Here is a 22950-nt window from a genome sequence, read left to right on the forward strand (position 1 = left end):
CTCAGGTGCGGGTGGGAAACGGGGAGTCAGGATGGGCAGTGTTAGGAAGGGGTGTAAGGCAGGGTTGCCCATTATCACCGTTGCTGTTCAACCTGTATGCAGAGGAAATGATCAAAGAGGCATGGGAAGAACTAGAGGTAGGAATGAAAGTGGGCGGGGAATTCGTAAAATCAGTTAGGTTTGCTGATGACCAAGCTTTAGTTTGTCAGTCAGCCAAGGGGCTGCAAGCATTGCTGAGTGAATTGGAAATTCAGTGCGACAGGTATGGGATGAGAATCAACATTAATAAAACAAAGGTTATGCGATTTTCTAGAAAGAAAAAGGGCAAGCTTAACATTAAAATAGGAGGGCAAAAACTAGAGCAGGTAGAACAGTTTACGTATCTCGGTAGTGTTTTGGACCAACACGGTCAAAGTAGTAGGGACGTAAGGAGAAGAATTGCGCTAGGCAAAGAGGCTTTCACGAGGAGGAGGGAGTTGATGACGGGGACTTTGAGTAAGGATGTTAAGAAAAGACTCGTAAAAACTTTGATATGGAGCGTAGCTATGTACGGCGCGGAAACGTGGTCATTGAAGCAGGAGGATAGACGTAGACTGGAGGCCTTTGAAATGTGGGTGTGGAGAAGAATGGAGAAGGTGAAATGGACAGAGAAGAAAACAAATGAGGAAGTACTTGGTATGGTGGGCGAAGAGAGGGGTTTGTTGGGAGCAATCCTATGGAGGCAGGAAAAGTGGATGAAGGGGGTGTTGACCGGCAGTGGGATGTTGAAGACTGTGATAGAGGGTAGAATGTTGGGCAAAAGAGGAAAGGGAAGGAACAGGATAGGGATGTTGGACGGGATGAAGGGCGGAAGAAAGTACTCAGAGATGAAGAGGGACCTGGTGTAGAGTAGAATTTAGGGTTGTGTTTTGTTAGTAGTCACAAAATATTTGTTTGGTAGTTGTGTCCATCGAAAAACCTACCTTAACCGGTAGATTACCTTAAAAAAAAAAATATATATATATATATATATATATATATAAATACTTGGCATTTTCCTCTTTATTGGTTTACAAGACATAAGGGGACGAGACCCCTACCCCCTAGTTACTATCGCTAGTCGCTCAAATAACAATCCATCGGATGGAGATATGAGGAAAACAATCAATTAATCATTTAACGAACTGTAAAACTTTGTTTACCTTAGAATTAAAAATAATGCCATTGCACACAATATATGTTTATTGTAGTTAATTGCATTAACACATTCAAAAAGATATTTTATACATATAACTTCTTATAATACGAATAAAGATTCGTGTCTCCTCGCCTGATAGCTCATATTCAAATTTAGACCATTAAAACTTTCCTAAACTTTCAGAAACGCATTCTACTTGTTTGGTCTCACATTAAAATACACTCGTATTGGTCAAGTTGAAGAAAATATTCCTTTGCTTTAGTGAAAATGGACATGGTTTTTTATCGGTAATTCTACAGGTTTTTCTCCCGTTACCACAGAATGGGGATGTTATAGTTTTACGGTCCACATCATACGTGCCAGCCAACACATACGGAATTTTTGTCGCACTAATGATCACTCACCTTCACAGAAGGATATATTCGTACATTATTCCTTGAATTCTTTCTCATATAATATTCATGATACCCTTCTCGATAGCTCACTATAGGATTCCTTCAACGCGTCATTCACATGACTCGGGTCTTGGTGCATGACGGCCACTAAGCCAGCATGTAGTACGGCCAATAAATCAGGTTAAAGGTCGCAAAAAACAGTGGAAATCCCAGCCTGGACCACTCATCTATTTTTCGTGCCAATACTTTGGTGTAGATGGGTGCTTCTCGATAAGGAGAGAGCTGAGGGAGGTGAGGCTCGTAGCAGGGCACCATCCCCACCATTTCCATGACGCCCGGGGCGCAGGCGGCCGACGGGTCTGATCCTACACGTCGCATCTGTGAAAGAGAGGGTCGCTTTTAATCTGTGATGACAATATATGAAAGTAAAACGGTTAAATACTTTTGACATATGAATCATTCTCTTAATTGAACAAAACATCAACAAAAATCAACCCACCAATTTAAGTTATGGTACAGGGAGGCACGAGGTCTGTCCGAAAAGAACTCAGCCATGGAACATTTGAATACCTGTTTTTTTACTGAGTTTTTTCCACTTTTCAAAACGTTCGATTTTTTTCAAAAGTTTCAAAAAGTTCTTTTTCGGAATGGTTATCATCTACCCCACCGCATTCTCTTTTACCTCATCAACATCAAAATCTTCGTGCTGCAGTTGCAGGGGACGCGCTCCAAGCCGCAAACAATGACGCAGGTTTTCTAAAAAAAGTCTTAACTGGAGTTGAGAATTGGGGCTATCACTATGATACTGAAACAAACGTCCAGTTTTCCCAACACTCGGTTAGGGCCTCGAACGTAAGCCTCAATTTTCTAGTTAGACACTTTTTCTCAAAATATCGCATGGCTGAATCCTTTCCGGACAGAACTCGTATTTATCACTAACTCGTTTTCACTCTAAAATTAATCTTATCACATCAAGGTCTGTCTATAGTCCTCTTGTATATGCTATACTATGCTCAGATTATTTATTCAAGGTATTATATCAATTCAAACGTAGGGTTCTGACGGTTCCAAGTAACTAGGCACTCATAATTACCGTGCGATATTCAGTTGCCGTAAATCGTATCTTTCTCCCTTTCTTCTTAATGTACGCCTGCCTTCATACCTTAGAAAGCCGTATCTCTAATTAGGTAACCATACGGTCTCTATTTTTTCACGACCTTCAACATTGAATTAAGTTTCAATATTTCCCTCGTCCAATTTCCCCCGATCAGGTAACTTCCTTGAAGATCACGGAAAATAAATGCATGAAACCCTCACTTGCCTAGTTTACCAAAATTTACTGTAAAATTTAAAGTTTTGAAAAGCCATGAAAAATGAGACAAGGGTAACCTTATTATGTAATACCCTCTCCAACTTCTCTAAAACGTTAATATGTATCAATCTAGTTACAGGTATTTTTAACAAGGGTTTTCGAAATAATTCACCATAGATCTTTACCCAAGAAGTGTTTGTTAGTTTTCATTGCATGTCTAAAGGTGCAAGTGAGAATACTAAATTAGAGTTTAATAATTGATAACGTTCTCCGAAAGCCAGAGCTTACCCGAGACAATAATAATAGCAAATTTTACCACAAGGGAAAAGTTATTTTAAGTGAAAGGGTTTGATAAAATGTTTGGTAGCATACTAAAAATACATACTAATCTACTGTTAACACTAAAGAGGGACACAAAAAAGACCATTCAAAGATTTGAGTAATCTGTTCCAAATGCCAATTTCCCAACTGTAAATACTCCATTAATATTAGAGTAATATAAACGGTACCTTCGTGGAAAGCAAACGTGGAATCTTTCAAATTAAAAACTTCCCGATTTCTCCAAAGGATATTTTAAGACGTCACCATTATATTATGGTGCATTCTTATTAGAAGGCAAATTAAATTTATGTTCTAGTGATAAAAATAAATAGAAATATACAAAGTTGACGCGTCCGGTTGACTTGTAATTGGTTCCAATCAGAAGCAATCGAATACATATCGACCATTGTCCACTTTTTATTATGACCAAATAAAAAAGCATAAATGAGATAATGTGTGTACTTTGGCGGCTGAGGACGCTGCGTTGCCATTGACCGATGCCGGGGTAAGGATGCCACCAGCGCCAGGGGCGGCTGCCGTTGCCGCCGCAGCCACTGCTTTATACTGCACGTCCGGCTGCCTCCTCCACATGTAGTTGACGATGGTGAACTCGAGGAGAGCGCAGAAAACAAATGCTATAGAAGGAAGAAAAAAAGGATCTCGATTTCAACTCGGCTTCAAGTGACGAAAATTGTCCGATGTAATATACCTGGCTACGGAAAAACTGCTGCTGTTTTCACTGCCAACTGATAAAGTTTTAATGAAAAACAGCCAATTGCTTTTCTGGCAAGTGGAATCATGTTTTTGAAATCTATTTTTAGACTGTGGTCTAATATTCAGGAATTTACATAACAGATAAGGCTGTTAAAGTTTTATTGTATTACTACGATGGATCATAATAAATTATTTTATTTTATTAAACCTATTCAGTCTGTAAATAATAAGCTCAGATGTATCATCCACATAATAATTGCAGGCTAATAAAGTGTCTACGATCTGCAGAGTTAGATAAAAGCCACTCATTTGAGATAGTTTCCATTAATTGCTCATCATGCAGTATTGTAAGAAATTAAAATATCAAATATTAACGTATCTAAATATCATCAGTCATTTCACTTGTGAAATATCTTCCCTTAAGTTCAGCCAAAATCTAATTATAGCTTTTAATACACCATTAGAGATCGCATAAATTGGTTGCACGGTTCTTTAACGTCGCACGTTTGATTTAAAAAAGTGATATTGATAACTCAAGAGACTATTTCTAATTTTCATTTAAAATTTGCATTGTTCCACATCATAGCAATCTTTTGCATGCAGACTATTGTAATCATTTTAAAGATTATTGAATTATGGACTCAATTTTAACTTTGGTATTTTCTATAGTGTTGGTAGTTAAGAAAGGGGAAAAGGTAAATTTCACGATTAGATTATTTCTCTGAGGAAATTAAGTGAAGGAATTATATCTCAAAGAAAAAATTAAACGTTCAACGCATATCAAGCACAATCTCGCTGGAAGCCGGAAATATATAGCCAAAGAATTTTTGAGCTTAAGATAGGGATTAGTATAAGCTTCATCAAGCGCTACCCTTGGCTTATTTTCCAACATAATTAAGTAGAGTAGACCTTTCCAACTAACCTGAGCACGTTCCCATCCAGACGTCGATTGCTTTGACGTAGCTCACCTGAGGAAGGCCGCTTTGAATTCCTAGAACAAATTTGTTTGCATAAAAATAAATTATTTTAAAGTGCAAAAAATCTTTTGATAACGATAGATATAGATTTTTCATTATATTTTTGAATAAAACTCCTTTATTTAAACTAAACAATAAAGATCCAGAGGAAAAACTGAAAAAAATTTTCATTATATTATAATATTTTGATAGTAAAATCTTTAAGAACCATTAATTATATTATTTAATATATATCTTATAAATCTAAGTGCTTATCATAAATGCATGGAAGTATGATTATTTGAATTCAAATTTTCCAGACCGGTCAAGTTTATATCCATTATTTTGGCAAATTCTGGAAAGGTATACTATATTTTGCTAAGACAAACATTTCTAACGCATTAGTCCGTGTTTACAATACCTGAAGATTGTGAGGAGACAGCCAGTAGAGTTGTCACGCCTAAGGTGGTTCGCCCGGGGACTGAATCTACGTCCATCCAGAAAGAAACCCAGGAGATAACCACGATGAGAATCGTGGGCAAATAGCTCTGAACCAGGTGGAATCCAACTGATCTACTCAGGTAAAATTCAGCAACCAGGCAGCTATAGTTACCTGAATGAGCAAAACACAAAAATGACAGCGGTTTAAATATCGAATTAAAAATTACAAATCGAAGAAATTTATGTTTAGTGACGTGTTCAATCCTGTGGAAAATCTGATTGATAAGCAATCCTATTATAAAACATTAGTTATCCGATAGGAATAATAAATTAATATTGATTAACGAGCTTAACCTAATTTATATTTTTAATTTCAACCTATATCCACCAATAATATTTATCCTTTAGACACATTTAAAATTTATGACGTTAATCAATAAATAAATTGAATCAATACGTAATTGTTCCTATCGTATTGAAACATGTCGAGTTTTGGCTGGCCTACGGTATGTTGAAATGATGATAAATTGTCAGAATTTATAATAAATATAAATAGATTATTTAAATATACTATATTTGTATAGCTCCTATCAACTATTTGAAAAACATTCTTTGATTTATAATGATGTGCTAATTACCTTAAAATATTGCTTTCTACTTAAATAAATAGCTGTTAGCAGGTTTCCTTTGCGATGATTTAGAAAATTAATTTCATATTGTAAATATAATGCATGAAATTAGGTTAATATAAGAAGAAACCCGGGGAAAACCGATTAATTTAAGATGATATTTTTCCCTTGAAGGATTATGAATCAGTATAACTACAAGCTTTCCGTAGGAAAATGTATTTTTTTCTTTGCTAGTGCCTAGTAAAATTCCATATTTTTATCTGATCTTCACTTGATTACTATTCTTGTTACTAGCAACTTATCTGAAATACACGGAGGAGTATTTTGTCCTTATAAATCGTTGTTCAGGTAGGCGTACTTAACATTACCTCCATCATTAAAAATTATTTGCATTTTTATTGGTGTCTAACTTTTAGCCAACTTTAAATTGGATGTTGCATGCCTGGTGTGGAATCACCCCCTGCCACACACCCTAGCGGTGGCTGGCATGATGCCATAAAATGAACCCGATCAAAGAGTTTTACAAAGCAAGAGAAGTACCACCAAAATCAATGTCGATTTACGATTCAAATGAAAACAAACGTACTCCGTAAGAGGGCAGAAGTAAGACACGATTTAGGGAGTTTCAGTCCTGTCAGTATGCATTGCATCCAATATCCATTGAACGACTTCTTTTATTCTTAAGTATTTCAAAAAATCTGAAACTTGAGTAATCTAGTTCGTATTTGGAAATTTGTAGGGGACATGTTTCATTAACGCGCACTAAATTTAAAATAAAATGAAAAACTATGTCAAAGAAACTCAAAACCGTATTCTTCGGGATAACCTTGGACAACTGTGAGAACATTGGATCAGACTACCTGAATATTCCCGTTATTAAGTGTATACCATTGATAAATAAAAACAATATTTGCCGCATTTATAAACATTGTATCAAATGACATGAAATATTGATAGAATCGCAAATGCCCAGTGTTTTTGAAAATTTATGTCATATTATATTGAGATATATAACTCGTATTATGGTGCCCTTATCTGCTTTTAATTCGTTCAAACATCATTAGCGTTATAATTTGTCAATAAAAATGAAGAGAGTTGGAACTAAAATACTGGAAAATAAAAACGGCCATGCATGCACAAAAAATGGCTTCAGGAGCTATTATTTTGAATAGACCATAGTGTAAACAAATAGGTTTACAGCGGCGAATGTCAATCCACCATTAAGAAGTTGGTTTCACTGTAAATTTCCCATTTAAAGAATGAAAATCTTTTGTGTTTTCTTTTTTCCCTACAGTTATCCTCGACGTTAAATAATATAGCTTGAGTAAATCTATTGCCACTATCATCAACGTGACTGATTTATCGATCAATCTCTATATTTCAGGTATTAATAACAAATTTTAGGCAGACCAAGATTGGGTAACTAGGACGTTCAATTACGAAGATGCAATCACGAACCGATATTACTTTATCCGAGGGTAGAAAAAGAAACTTTGTACTTCCACATAAATTAACATGGTATTTATGTAGAAGTGCAATAGTATTAAGTGCATATTGTTCCATTTAGTATTTATGTGGAATTGTAATTTTTCTTTTTCTACCCTCATCATTAAGGAATTCCACACAGTTAATCCTGAAACTGTCATGTTTACTTTATCTGAATAAGCTCGTGAGCGGAAACGGTAAAGCTTGCGACACTCCATTAAAATAACGCTAGAATTAATACATATTAATATATCCTATATAGTTACATATCCAGGAACTCGCATTGCTTCGTTCTTTTATTTTTTGTCAACAAATACATAAGAAGAAAATAACTATCAGATGGGTAGTTGAAAGTACTTCAGACAAAATAAAAGGCATGGTTTTCCAAATGAACATTATCCATAAAATGTAATCCATAAATGCAAAAGTACTTACCAATTTGAAATGACTCTTGACAATCAGACGCAACAATGTCCACAATTTCAAATTGGGGCATCCTAAGGCCTTTTCCCATGATCACAGGGTTAGAGTTTTTCCACTCCAGACGGAGTTCCTCGATTGTTTTGGAAACTGCCCCATATCATTAAAAAGAAAAGACAATCCTTATATAATTGAAAAAAAGTTAATAATACGCACCTAGGATAAGAGGATAAGATCACAAGAGAATGATAATGTGACAAACTTCTAGAGCGGATAACTAAGGACATTTTTTTACGACCAAAGTAACCTCTTTATGTGAGGTGACCTATTTATTATTTTGAGGTAGACGCTCAATTTTAAATCAGAATAGGAAACAATATTTTCTCGCACACCATTTCTCCAGCGTTTTTAACGTTTTAAGAGATTGAGACAAATTCACTACGAATAAAATACCATGATTATGCAAGGTGTTTTATTCATTATGTTTAAATATTCTCTCGAAATTATATCAGAATTAGAAACACAATTCTATTAACTACCGTTTTTCGTCCATTTTAATACGTTCTAGAAGATTAAGAAATTATTATTGCGACCAAAATACCCTCATATATTTATTTGTTGACACTCGAAATAAAATAGGAATAGGAAACATAATTCCCATTCACCAGTTGTTACTGATTTAAAATATTAGGACACTTTTATTACGACCAAAATACCCTCATGTGTAGTTTTTTTATTCATTACTTTTAACTAGTCTCCAAATATTAAATATGAATTGAAAGTCCCTTTTAAACGGTCTTCCGTTGCATAATTTCGGAAAGATTTTTCATCAAATAAGTGGGAGGACTAAGGTGGCTTCATTTGCCTCCCGAATGTGAAAAGCATGCATGACAGAGAGAAATCCCATGTTATGTAATTCCACCTCAAACTTTACGTAACACGAGAAGAAATGAGTTAATTATCATTAAAATCACCAAGACATACGTATATTTTACAGTCCCCAAATGAAAAATTGATGAATTTAGGTAAGGAATGGTATAGGAGAAAATGGTGGACAAATATTTAAAATGCCTCGTGTGAAGCATAAGAATACGCTATTTAAGTGAAAAATTAGGCATACATTCTACCAGAACTTCAACATTTTTTCAGTGTACCAGAGCCTTATTCCTAAACAACCTACATAGGTTGTGTATTTAATATTATATTCGAGTATATAGGTTACCCTCGAAAAATAAATTTTATAATTCCATTGATTGATTATACAAATGACTTACAGCTAGCAACTTCCATTGTGCATATCTGACTATCTAGGGGGAATTTTGCCAAGTCCATCATACAGGAAAACGTTAGCTTCAATCTGAAACAAAAAATAAGATGAAATTAAAAAAAAATTCTTAAGCAATACACAAACCATACAACGTGTTCTCTTAGTGTATCCATTGAAGTAAAGTAACATGGTTTGTACAATCATTAGAATACACACTATTTAATTACTCTTCAGGAGTTGATAGTGCTACAGAGTAATACATGTCGGAATTCAGAATAAACGATGACAAACGATCAGGAGGAGGTGACTCGGTTAAGACACCTGATATTCTTCCTTATTATGTTGATGCTTGCCCTGAAACAACTTAGAATACAAGTTTGGAAATAATGAAACCAAACTTGTAAACAAAAATACAGTCTTAGGGAAACCCCATGGAACACTTTTGACTGATCTTTGTGAATGAAATACGAGTTATATCATTGGATCGCATTTTGGTGTTACATATAATTTGAGATCTTCACATTTTCCACCATTATCCAAGTGATTCTACATTCATCCAGAGTAAATATCGTCTTGTTTTAAAATATTCGCTGCAAGATTTTTGATTTAATGTTCCCTTGCTTTACTTTCCGATGATAATTATTTCTAAGACCGTATGTAAATTTAGGCCTTATTCAGAAATTAAGTGACAATTAAAAATATCCCAAAAACCTACTGAGCGTCGATATATTAGTAATAAATTAAGTACCCCTTTTTACTTGTTGCTATCAAAATTAGCTATTACCACTTTTAATTTTATTTTCCATAAGTGATCAGGGTGAAACAAGAACATCCCCAGAGATAGAATTTAATATTTCCAAAGACACCTTTAATCCAGAATATTACATGAAAAAAGTATCTAAACAAATGCTAATGGCCGCCTTAGGTAAATAGATAACATATCGAGACAATACTCTAGAGGGGAAAAGTTAATGAAAAAATAATGACGCAGAAATTTGAGGAAGTAGTTTGACCAGAATATTTACTTCAGAATTGCCACATTAACCAAGTACGCGATTATATACCAAAAATGAGCCAAGTACACGAGTGAATTGATATACATGAGCCCAAATGTAACTTGACAACCCGCTGTGTTAGTCTAACAATTATCAATACATCAAGAGGTCAGGAACCTGCTGTTTGGGAAATAGAAAACAAGTACACGCCACGCAAGAGCAGCATAAATTCCATTTATTGAAAGAAATATACGAAAACAGAGGATGGCTTTGTCTGCTGCCATCATAGCACAACATTCGTCAGAGTAGTGGCAATGATAATGACGTACGCATATGGAGGAGAAAAATGTCGAATAGAGGAAAACTGTGGTACATTCCACCCGAAGTTTTAAGCTGTACAACTGAGGATAAAAAAGGGTTGGGACATGAATTATATGAAGCAGGAAACGATTTATTTCAAATTATTTCTGCAAAAGATTTTCATCATAGATGAGACTCATAACATGAGGTGCTTGTAGCAGGACGACCAAAATCAATCTCACACGATTCTCGGCGAAGTTTCACAGATAAATCCTAAAGATTCTTTAAGGGATCCATCACGTACCTATTTTATCGCTGAAGACCAATTTGAAAATAAAACAAAAAAGGTATGAGGAAACGGACAAACGATTGAGGATTTTCTAAAGTTCCTGCCAGAATATTAAAAACCCAGCCAGATTGTTTCAGGCTGCCTATCGTATTCCTATGGCTGGACGCGGTATTTAGACCGACCAGTTGAATGCTAGATTGGAACTAATACGGAAAACTTTATTATTTCACCGAATGGCCAAGCTTCAAAGTGTAGTTTCATTAAAATAACCTTAAATCTGTTCAACAGCAAAAAGTTTCTCGTAACTTCCCCAATGTGTGAGTTTTCTGGAATCGTACGCTCTAAAACTTTTACGTACGATCTCTATACCGTCGAGGAGATCGACGATTATATTTTCGTCTAACATGGCCTGACGAACTTCTCTAAGCGCCTACCACAGTAAAAATATTAACAGAACAAGAAAGAATTTCAATCAGTTTCAATCATTAAACGAGAATTGATCGAATTAGAAAATCATTGCAAGAAAAACTAGGCTCATGAGGAATTAGAAAAATTGGGAAGCCAATCCAAAACATTAAAAATATAAGGGCATATATGATGTATAGATAAATAGAGCAGGTCAAATTTTCTCGTATCTGGGCAGTCTCTTGGGCCAAGTTGGTCACAGTAGTGAGCATATAAGAAGAGGACTTTCACAAGAAATATGAAATTGGTGAGAGAGGAATTGAGAAAGTAGCTAAAGAAGAATCTTATAAAAACTTGGATATAGTGCGTGTTTTTATACGTATCAGAAACCTTATTGCAGAGGCCAGATGATAGGAGTTCTTAACACTAAAATATTGCACATCTAATATTTAAAAAATCACTATCTTGGAAATAATTTTACAAAAGGATTGCTTTTCCTAAGATATACAGATGTAACCAGAATATTTCGCGTATTTCAGCGTTTATCCATCCGGGCGGTTACCCTGGCATTGTTGTTAGCATCTTCAGGTTAATCTTCAAAAGCTGAAGATGCTGACTGAAACGCCAGTGATACGTCCTTCCAGGCAGATCTGACGATGAGGGTGTTAAGTGAAGAATATCTTAGGTATGAGTTTTCAAAAAAATAAGCCATTTTAAATAAGAACTTATTCGATTAAGAGAAGTAAACTCATTACCTGAGCATGTAGAGGATTCCCCCATCCGGGTTGATTCTTACGAGGACGTTGGGAACGGTGACGTATTGGAATTCGGCGTGCTTGGCGTTGGGGAAATAAACCTCGGGCTTCCAGATGGCCTTCACCAAATTGGGGTCGTTCAAATCTAGCGCCTCCGTAATCTCCGCGTGCTTCAGCCTCTCGTCCTGCCACTTCTGCCTCAGGTACAAGTCCACTTCGTAATCCTAAAAACGAAAAAAAAATGTTTTCTGGCCTAATATTTAGTTCTCAGCCACAGAGTGATTTTGAGTAGAGAGTGGCTTCTGAAATTGAGTTTTTTAATAAAATAAAATAAAGTAAAAAAATCACTTAAAATTTAATCAATTCGCCATAATAAATCGAAAAATAATACATTTAACCAGAGCTGTACCATTGGAAAAGGTGGGAAAGTAATTCAAATGAAGTGAAACATTTCATATTAATATAAACAAGATCTGTTATCAAATACCATTATAGTTATCTTACAAATAATATTACATCTGAGATGGTTATCCAAAGACTTGAAATTTTATCAAAACAAATATCTCAGAAAAATAATAGCTGCATATGTATACGTTTATGGCAAATAATTTTCTAAATACGAGTACCGTAGTTCAGGTGATTGAAGATATATATATATATATATATATATATATATATATATATATATATATATATATATATATATATATATATATATATATATATATATATATATATAATAAATTTGATTTTGATACAATTTGTTTCTTGGGAAGAAATTTCATGTTAAGTAGCAAGGAGCCATTTTTTCGGGAGTGTATCTCGAAACAATTGAAATTTGTTCCTAATAGATTATTACACTGACACTTTTTCGCTGAAGGTTTTATCATTTATTTCCAAGGTCATATAAGGCATTATAACTAAAGTGAACGAATACAAAATTTCCAAAGAGGAGACTCTTTGTTATATTTTCAGATATTTGAACATCTTAAAGATTTAGAGGTATTCATTTAAACATAAAATTGTAAATACAGATATTAATTTTTAATAGAGAAATTTACCTCCAAATCACCTCCCTGGGCCATGCCAGAATGCAGATAGAAGAAAATAACATTGAGTCTTAAGGGGTTCAGGCGTTATTTCTACCAAGTCACTTTTAAAAATTGGATTACAATTTACAATATGCTAAGTTTATTCCACATGTGAGTAAGTCTTTTGGAAAATACAAAATAAATGTGGTTGTGACCTTTATGATTTCCAGTTACGTATATGACCTCCTATATTTCAATCATTAGGCAATAATTATAACTAAATTAGTAAATTAATATTATTTCGGTGTACTGTAATAATAATTTAAATTAATGTAATCATTCTACCTTCCTCCAGACAGAGAAGTTTACGGAACGCTATGGACTCAAAATCCTTCAAGTTTGCGATTACATTTGTTCAAAATAAAAACAATATTTCTTTTCAAATGCATATGAAACACCAGTATGGTATGATTTTGACATTTAAGTAACAATGAAAGTGCTTTAGGGTACGTTTTAAGCCATCAAAAGGACCAGTGAGAAGTTCCTGGTACTTTAAATCAAATTAAAAAGATGAATAAACGAATGGCTAGAAAATCTTATATAATTTTAAATATTCGTAGTACGTCAAAATTTTAACTTAAAAACTACTGCTAAAAACATAAAATAATTGAAAATGTGAAACTCATTTTAAGGCTGTAGTAAAATTGACACGAATAAATATGTTGCTCATGAATATTCGAGTGTTATGGTGATATTTCATAATCATCATCCTTGAGATGGTTCGAACAATGTGATCGAGGATTTCTCGCTAGTATTAAAATCGTATTATATCCCTTAGATTACGTGCATGGTGTTCTACTGATATGTAATTTTGTTTAAAAATTCACCATTTGTAAGGAACTTTACAGAATCAACTGAAATGCGATTCTTATATTTTGTGGATGAATACGCAAGCAACCAAAAATCAAAGTACACGAAGAAAAAATGGCAAAGGGTCTTTGACTCATGAATTAAATCTACAGAATTCTGCAGAATTAAAATTTACAGTCAATCACATATACCGCTCAAATATTGATATAAAACCAACAATTCAGATATGCATGCTAATAGGAATTGGCATATTGATAATAACATTTACATATATGGCTGAGTTAACATTAAAAGTTTATATTGGAAATGAAAACAAGAAAACAAGAAACATGAATTCATAAAACAATAAGCAAAAATCAATCACTGAATAGAGCTAATAAATTTATTCCGTCTACAGGAAATTCGCCGAACGAATATACTGAATATAGAATTTTTCAGGACAAAAATGAGATAAAATTTAACATCACTATGAAAAAGAATATGACAAAATAAATTTAACTACGGTTTATTTAGTTGCAGAGCAAATTATGAATTTTCTTCACATTCACTTATAGAATAACTTTTTGCCGGTTTGATCGGCCTTGCGGTCATAATATAATGGAAAAGCAGTAACTAGGCTGTTAAAAATATAATCAGGTCGATTTTAACCTTAGAATTCCGATTTTAGCACAAAAAAATCAAAATATTACTAATAATAGTGATAAATTTCATGAAAAGGATTTTCCAAGCGTGGAAAAATATCTACCATGATAACATATGTCCAGCACATTGTCACATAAACAGTCAAGTCCTATTCAAACTCAGAGGTTGTACAAGAATTTACCAAAATAACTACGTTAAATCGTAGAAACTCACCATTGTTACTGGACTGATGGATCCAAAACTACGGATATACAATTCACAGATGACAGTGGTTGCGTTATCTGCAAGAATATGGAGAAGAGCTGTAAGCCTCGGGAAAGAATTTTCCTCAAAAAACTTTACAATCAGCAAAGTCATTAATAGGTAGCCAAAACCAAATGCCACTTATGCGAATACTGAAAATTTTGTTTTCAAAAGCAGACGTTTTACCATCCAGGGTTTACCTCTAGGTCGTTTGATGCATAAATATTTACAACTACCAAATAACCCGCAAGGGGTTGTCGCGAAAGGTCATAAGGTGCATGCCATGCTTGCACACATATAAGTCCATACATGCATTTGAATAAAAGTTTCCTTAAGTAAAAAAACACAAGCACAAATTTGCACAAGCGTACTCGTATATATACTTAATTCAATAATAGACTAAATCGTTTAATGTTTGCATTTGAGTAAACATACTTGGATGCCTGAACTTACATTTATTATGAGAGCGTATGTTACAATCTAAGAACGGATATAATGACGATGTCCAACACTATTTAGTGTTTAAATAAACAATTTGACCCCAATTCCTTACTCCCTATCCACAAGGGGACACAGAATTTGTAGTAACCCTGATTCCCTTGATTATTTCCTTTCAAGTCTACACTGTTCCCTCCTCAAAAGAGGTTATCCCGAATCCCTCCTGAACAAAAGAATCCGAAAACATGCGTACACTCCCAAACCTTCCTCCACCGCAGAACCCCACCCTCTCTCAATTTGCACTACGTACTTCCCGGGCTTAGAATCTATACGATCAATCCTGAAAGACCTCTACCCTATCCTAAAAAATCATAATGCCACCGCCAACCTTTTTCCCAAATGCCCCTCAGTTACTTTCAAACGCCCCGCCAACCTATCCGATCTCCTCAAATCAACAAATCCACTCCTTAAATCCCCAACCCGTCCTAAAACCACTCCAACGCCTTGCAATAAACCCAGATGTAAAACATGCCCTATTTTCAAAACCAAAATCCCATCCCTCTCCCACCCGCTTTTTAACTCTCTCCCACCAATTCCCTCCTCTACTTGCACTTCTAGCAATGTAGTGTACCTTCTGAAGTGCCAACTGTGCCCTGCCTATTATATTGGGCAAACCACCACAACCCTCAATATCAGAATCAACAACCACCGAGCCTCATGCAAAAACTCTTCCTTCATTGACATGCTCCCTATCCCCAAACACGCCTCCGAACACAACACTCCCTTTGATAAATGCTATAGTGTATCAATCATAGCATCCCTCCCACCCTCTGATCCTCCTCTGAAACTGAAAACACTAGAGCAATCCTTCATCTGGCTTTTGGAGTCCTGGAACTGGCCAGGAATCAATATTAGGCACTAATTACCCTGTTCTAATTATATTTTCATCCCCCTTCCACCCCCATCACCTTCTACATTTTCCCCACCCTTCTAACGCTGCCCCTCCAAACCCGTCCCTTCGGAATTCCCTCCCCACCATCCCCTTCCATCCATCGCTCCAGCCCTCGTATTCCCTTCAGTTCTGTCCCTCTCCTCCTTGATAAAGGTGGCAACGACCACCGAAAATTCGAAAAATAGTGAGTCTCTTTTTTTGTGTGTTTCTGTGTTTTTGTCTGTGTCCACTAGTGCTAAGTGTTATACATTATATATATATATATATATATATATATATATATATATATATATATATATATATATATAAAGGAGAGTGTTTGTTTGTATGTATGTAATTTGTTTACTTTTTTGCTGTCATAGAAACAGCATTTTTCCAACTATTCCAGCAGGATACTTTTGCAGGAACACTATTGTATTCAGAATTGCCGAGATATTATACGTGGAATACATCAAGGAAAGTCTTTTGTAGAAGAAAAATGGGCAACTTTGATCCTGAGAATAATATTTATTCATGTGACGCATTGGGCCGAGTCTACACAGTCCATCCTAACAACGCTGAATGTTATTTTTTAAGAATGCTTCTACATACCATTAGAGGACCTCGCTCATTTGCAGAATTAAGAACGGTAAACGGAGAAATATGTGAGACATTCAGAGAAGCTTGCCAGAATTTAGGGTTGCTGGAAGGAGATCAACACTGGGATGACTCATTGCGAGAGGCCAGTTTGATTTCTCTTCCAGGACAAATCCGAATTTTGTTTGCCATCATAATAACCTCCTGTAATCCATCTAACCCAAAAACAATATGGGAAAAATATAAAGAATCAATGAGTGAGGATAAACTGGCTAAAGTTCGAAGTGAAAATCCTACATTGTATATATTACGTTTAACTCCGACATTTTTAATAAAACTTTGATTATTTTTGAGGAAAACTGTATCACCATGGTTAACAAGACTTTTGTGGAACTCGGTCTTTTTGCACCTGTAAAAGATCAACAGGGTGTATTTTATCCAGATTATATGCGTGAAACTAGCTACAATGCTAGACTTAGAAGCATACATCGCGGATAAAAAGCCACTTCTTAATGAAGATCAGAAATTCACGTACGAAACAATAATGGATCAAGTAGATTAACAAGAAGGAGGTATAATTTTTCTTGATGCTGCTGGTGGCACGGGAAAAACATTTTAAATTAATTTAGTTCTCGCTGAAATCAGGGTTCATGGAGAAATTGCTCTAGTCGTTGCATCTTTAGGTATTGCAGCGACATTAATGGAAGGAGGAAGAACAGCCCACTCTGCCCTTAAGTTGCCACTTAATATTTCCCGACAAGAAAATCCCACATGTCATATAAATAAAACAAGCGGCCAGGCACAAGTTCTTATATAATGTAAATTGATAGTATGGGATGAGTGTACGATGGCTCATAAAAAATCTCTTGAGGCCCTCAACGCAACACTTCAAGATCTTAGAGGAAACTGCAGTTTAATGGGAGGAGCTCTGATACTCCTGTGTGGAGACTTCCGTCAAACTCTGCCTGTCATTCCAAAATCGACTCCAGCCGATGAAATTAATGCCTGTTTAAAACATTCTGTTCTATGGAATCATGTCCAAGAAATTAGCCTTAAAACATGCGAACCCTCTTAAGAGATGGGAATGCTCAACATTTTGCAAATAAACTTTTGGAGATTGGAGAAGATAGATTAGTAATTGAAGCATCTGGTATGATGAAATTGTCATCAGATTTATGTGTATCGGTGAAAACTGTCCGCGATATGATACCAGCAGTCTATCCTAACGTTAATCAAAATTATAAAAAATTAGAATGGTTGCGAGAAAGAGCCATTCTTGCTCCTAAGAACGATGATGTTAATGAAATTAACAAGGAGATACTAGCCTTGCTGCCAGGAGACGTGATTGAATATAAATCGGTTGATACCGTAGTGGATGCTGATGAAGCCGTCAATTATCCAACGGAATTCCTAAATTCACTTGATCCAGCTGGATTGCCACAACATCGCCTTATACTTAAAGTAGGATCTCCAATCATTTTATTGCGAAATTTAGATCCACCAAAACTCTGCAATGGGACACGATTGTGTGTGACAAAATTAATTAAAAATATAACCCAGGTAGTCATTTTAACTGGAAAAGGAAAAGGTGAAATAATTTTTATTCCACGGATACCTCTAATCCCAACTGATCTTCCCTTCAACTTTAAAAGATTACAGTTTCCAGTCCGGCTAGCTTTTTCAATTACCATTAATAAATCACAGGGACAGTCTTTAAAGTTTTGTGGTGTTGACCTAAGATCGCCATGTTTTAGCCACGGGCAACTTTATGTTCCTTGCTCAAGAGTAGGTTCGCCTAAAAATTTATATATTCTTTCTCCTGGATATGAAACAAAAAATGTAGTTTATAAACAGGTGTTAAATAAAAAAGATACTTAAATTTGTATGAAGTAGTGTATTATTGTACTTTATAATTTGTTGTTTTTATTTATGCAGTATATTTATATTATTGTTTCTCCCTAACCCGTGCAAAGCCGGGTATTCAGCTAGTATATATATATATATATATATATATATATATATATATATATATATATATATATAAAGATGATGAAAAAACCGTTATCGATTTCTAACCGACTCCACTTTTCACAATAACTTGACGTTTTTATTCCACGACCGAAGGATTTGGACTTAAGGATTAAATCGGTATTAAAGGACGATGCCGGTTACGATTCTCTGATAGCACGAGAGGATGAGTGGCACTGGATGGGGGCGAGAAGGTTTACGAAAGTTCTGGAAAGTAGTGATATCTACGCTTCGGCGAGCGTTCGTCCTCAATCCACTTTGAAATAACCGAAAAGGCAACTCATTGAAATGACCTCCTGATAAGCCGGAAGTTGAAATAACTTCCGCCCAGGAGAGTTTCTCGTGCCCTAGTCCATTTTCCTTCCTTGTGTGACCTTCAAATCTTATTTATAGAGTAATTCCTGTTTTCCAAACATAGCATCGGCGGCACGTTTGATAGGAATGCACTCAACTCCGTCAGTGCCCTGAAAACTCTTTCCACTTCCTTTCTTAATTTAATTCCACTATAGTTTATTGGCTTAAAGGCAGTGTTCATGCAAGGATTCCCAAGGCAAAAGTATTTTTATCGATTGTTCCTTTGATGAATGACATCACCATGCATAATGTCGTTGATTTTCGTAGGGTTGCGATGAGATTTTTCTCAGTTCTTGCTGACGTCAGGTTTCCTGTATGCTTTACATTCTAAAGCCACCTCTCTCTTTCTAATAAATGTTTCTCTAACCTTATAGATGATTTGCAATGGAAAAAGTTAGTTTTGGCGTATCCACTAAAACGCCTCAAGTTCCACGGAACGAATTACTAATATCAATTCCAAAACGAAAATAATTTTAGCCAACAGGCATTTTAAAAGTGTCTGCACGAAGAAAGACTACCTCAGTCAATCAATGATGAGCAAAAACACTACCCTGCAATTCTGCTTTCAAACACAGCATGCAAATTAATCTCAGTATTATTCGTAAATAGTGCTTAATATTTGAGTCCTTTATTTAGGCCCAGGTAGGCATTGGTAGAAGCGGATATTTAAAACTAGCCTGTTTATAATTTATACTCAGATACATATTGATTGATAGATATTGATTGATATGAGTCTACATATTGATTTTTGGAGAGAGAGCGATTTGCTGCATATCCTCTTTATTGCAGGGAGAAATTATTTTCTCATACTTTTTGTACATATTTATTTTGATGAACACAGTAATCAACCCAGATTTTGGTATGATGGGCTGGAGAAGGGCTTACATAATATTAAGTCACATATGACGTGTAAAGTTTTAACATATTTTTGGGCGGGGCTAGTTAATTCTTTTGTGTAATTTGCTGTTTCCCTGGTAAAAATCTAGTACCCGAAATATCAAATAGTTTGACTCGATCGAATCGAATTCCGATTCTCCGAGCTGTGGTCCAGCTCTGCATTGTTTGCAGTCCTAATTTTATTTTGATGCTATTGGAAAATTTAAATGAAATAAGAAGAGAACCTTGCAGCTCACCTGCATTAAGTTTCAAAACAGGTCCCGGAATAGCAGATGTGTGCAAAAACACAAAGTGACAATGCATTAATATTACCCGTATGCAAGGCACGGTGCATGCGAAAACTGGAGCAGAGCCCCGCAGTGAACGAGGTCGTCAGAATAATAATTCAATTACTTTCAGCATTTTAAAACTTAACAATGCTCTATGAAAACGCACTCATTTCCAAATTTAAATAAAATAAATTTTTTTGAAGTAAAATATGATAATGTTGCGGAAATTTGCAAATATAAATGCTATCTTCGGAGTAATGCTATGGGTGAGATTAACGCAAACTAATAAGTTATGCTGTCATAAAAAGATAATCTGATGCCCATAATGAAATGCAGAGTCCAGGTTTGTACAAGATTATGGACCATTTGTTGAATGGGTGATAGAGAAAGATTTGAAAAACGAAAATTGCATATTTTAAATGCGCTTTAATTTGCATTTAATTTCGTTTTCATCAAAAAAAGCCAGACGCGGCCATAATATGTTTTTGACCAAAGATAAGAAAAGCAATATTGAATGGCGGTAATACCTTAAGATACTCAGGCGTGTAAAACTTTTCCTTCATGCCGATTGGAGATACTTTTATAACGTCTTTGCAGATACTTTTACAATGCAAGACGAAATATACGAGAATTACACTCAAACTTCTCTCCTCTAACACTAACCTTTGTAATTTTTTTCGTGGAGCTTCGTGGAAATTCGTATAATTTTAATGACATAATCGTATATTTTTTAATAAATCTTGTTCAAATCTTGTCAGGACTTATGCGTGTATTGAAAATGATAAATATATAATTTCGGTTTGCTTAGGCTAATGATTTTTGAGTTGTCGTACTCACAGTAAAACTAGCAAACTCAGAGGCATGGAGACACACAGATACCTATGTTTCACAGAAATGGCCAAAAAGGTTTTTGAGGACCTCGGAAAGTATTTCCATTGGAATTTCGAAGTCCCGATTTATTTTGCAAAACAATACTTTTCCCTATTGGTACAGCGTATGAAGAAAGTAAAAATGAAGGGAAAGGTAAATCGTAAAAGAAGTAAATTTCTCTAGGGTCTTCCTTCAGGACAGTTTCCGAATTTCCCTCTACTCCGAGAACCCGGCACGGTGTAAAACCCTAGAGGAATTAACCCTGAGGATATGACTGGAGAGGAGCAGCCCTTCTGATGGGCACTGAAAATGCAGACATATGCGTAGAGATTGCAGCACATGGAATGAGATGAAAAATAATCCTCAAAAATTTACTTTCTGGAAAAGAAACTTTTGTGCAATACTAGAGTGGGGTTAAAACCTCCAATTTTCTTCTGAAAAGTTTAATATAAAAAAGTGAACATTGGAGCATTCAATGCATGAAACGTTCACATTCAAGGCAAGAATCTCTCAAATCAATGAATACATGCATTGCCATAGTTTGGGAAAAATATGAGATATTTTCAATGAAGAATGAGCATAGGATTCTGATGAGAATTATGTTCTTTTGCAAAAGTTCAATTTTATGTTACACTGTTAGCTGAGCTCAATGAAACTTATGTAGCATAACTATTACACATTATAAAAGACGGTAATGTAAATTTTTTTTCCAAAGTAAATGATGCTATTAAAAAATATAATGTAACTCATTAATGAATATTCATGTTGGCATTTTCAGGGATTCCAAATCACAATTAATATCAAGCACGTTAATAAGTATCTAGAGTATAATTTTCTTCGTCATCTGGCAAAACTTTCTTGTTCTCATGAACATAAATAAGGGAGAAAGATATTACATATTTTTATAGTCATAAATTAACCCTCCCATCTTCCGATAAAGCCTTTATAACCTCATTTTAGTTAAGATAACACATGAGAAACACCCTGTATGCGATAAAGATTTTTATGTCTAGAAGTAAAGACAGTAGGCAGTTTGAGAAAATCCATAAACACACTTCGAACCGTTTCATCCTAATAAAGCTTGCCTGAAAAATAATTCTGAAGGCACATTTTCAAAATGTGATGCTAGGATTGGAGAGGAAGCAGTTTTATGAGCGTCCGGGGGGACGAAGAGAATGGAATATGAAAGTGTTTGTGAAGGAATGGTCGTGTGCAAAGGGAGACATGGGCTTGGGGGAAAGGAGTGAGCATAAAGAGGAGTATGATGGAGTCAGAGACAGACAGACAGAGTGAGTGCAGCCGGTTTTGGAGAACAGAGGGTACCCAGTAGTTGCGAAAACAAGGAGTCGTGCTTCACAATAGAAGTGGGTTGGACGGACGTGCGTCCGTGTGCGTGGGAGAGAGAGAGAGAGCGGGACCGGCGGGGTTTAAATAATGTAAGGGTACGTGGAGTGAGGCAGTTTTTGGAGAAACGGAAACAGCCGGAAGGCAGGCGGTGGCCACATGGAGGAAGGGCCATGTCTTCAGTCGAAACGCACAGACTAACACAAGGTGAAAGAGAGGGGAGGGAGGTTGGGGTGGAGGCATTCGGAGAGCATTATTGAAATGTTTTGAAGGAAGAAGAAAGCGCAAAAGCTATCTCCTTGCTGTGGCTTTCGTTCAACGCGTTACATTAATATTGAATATTTTCTTGGCAGGGGCTATTTTCACCAAGATGTTCCCGTGGAGAGGCCGCTGTGTACATTTATAGGGGGTTAATACCAGATGTCGAAAAAGTAAAGCACTATTCTAAGTCATAAATACGAGGGTCATCCGGAAAGTAGTACCCGTTCGTGAAATAAAGACACAAAAGTAAATATTAACAAACATAAAAAATTTTATTTGAAAGAGGATACTTTAAACTACTTCTCAACATAATC

At 35.5% G+C, this 22950-nt stretch overlaps 1 protein-coding gene across 1 annotated transcript in view; it reads right to left on the reverse strand.

Annotated features, from left to right (window-relative positions):
• Nucleotides 1-1290: 1290 nt before the first annotated feature.
• LOC139690608 (glycine receptor subunit alpha-3-like) overlaps nucleotides 1291-22950 on the reverse strand; it is a 154214-nt gene continuing 132554 nt past the window's right edge. Inside the window, exons 3-10 of the mRNA XM_071588089.1 lie at nucleotides 14618-14685; nucleotides 11862-12085; nucleotides 9125-9207; nucleotides 7866-8000; nucleotides 5297-5488; nucleotides 4842-4910; nucleotides 3668-3840; nucleotides 1291-1950 (exon numbers count right to left, since the gene is read on the reverse strand). Of these exons, the coding sequence (XP_071444190.1) occupies nucleotides 1720-1950; nucleotides 3668-3840; nucleotides 4842-4910; nucleotides 5297-5488; nucleotides 7866-8000; nucleotides 9125-9207; nucleotides 11862-12085; nucleotides 14618-14685 (1175 nt within the window). The 3' untranslated portion in view covers nucleotides 1291-1719. The remainder of the gene's footprint in view (nucleotides 1951-3667; nucleotides 3841-4841; nucleotides 4911-5296; nucleotides 5489-7865; nucleotides 8001-9124; nucleotides 9208-11861; nucleotides 12086-14617; nucleotides 14686-22950) is intronic.

The sequence above is a fragment of the Hetaerina americana genome, unplaced genomic scaffold (genome assembly GCF_022747635.1).
Source record: "Hetaerina americana unplaced genomic scaffold, ioHetAmer1.1.p SCAF_3, whole genome shotgun sequence".
In the NCBI taxonomy this organism is placed as follows: Eukaryota; Metazoa; Arthropoda; class Insecta; order Odonata; family Calopterygidae; genus Hetaerina; species Hetaerina americana.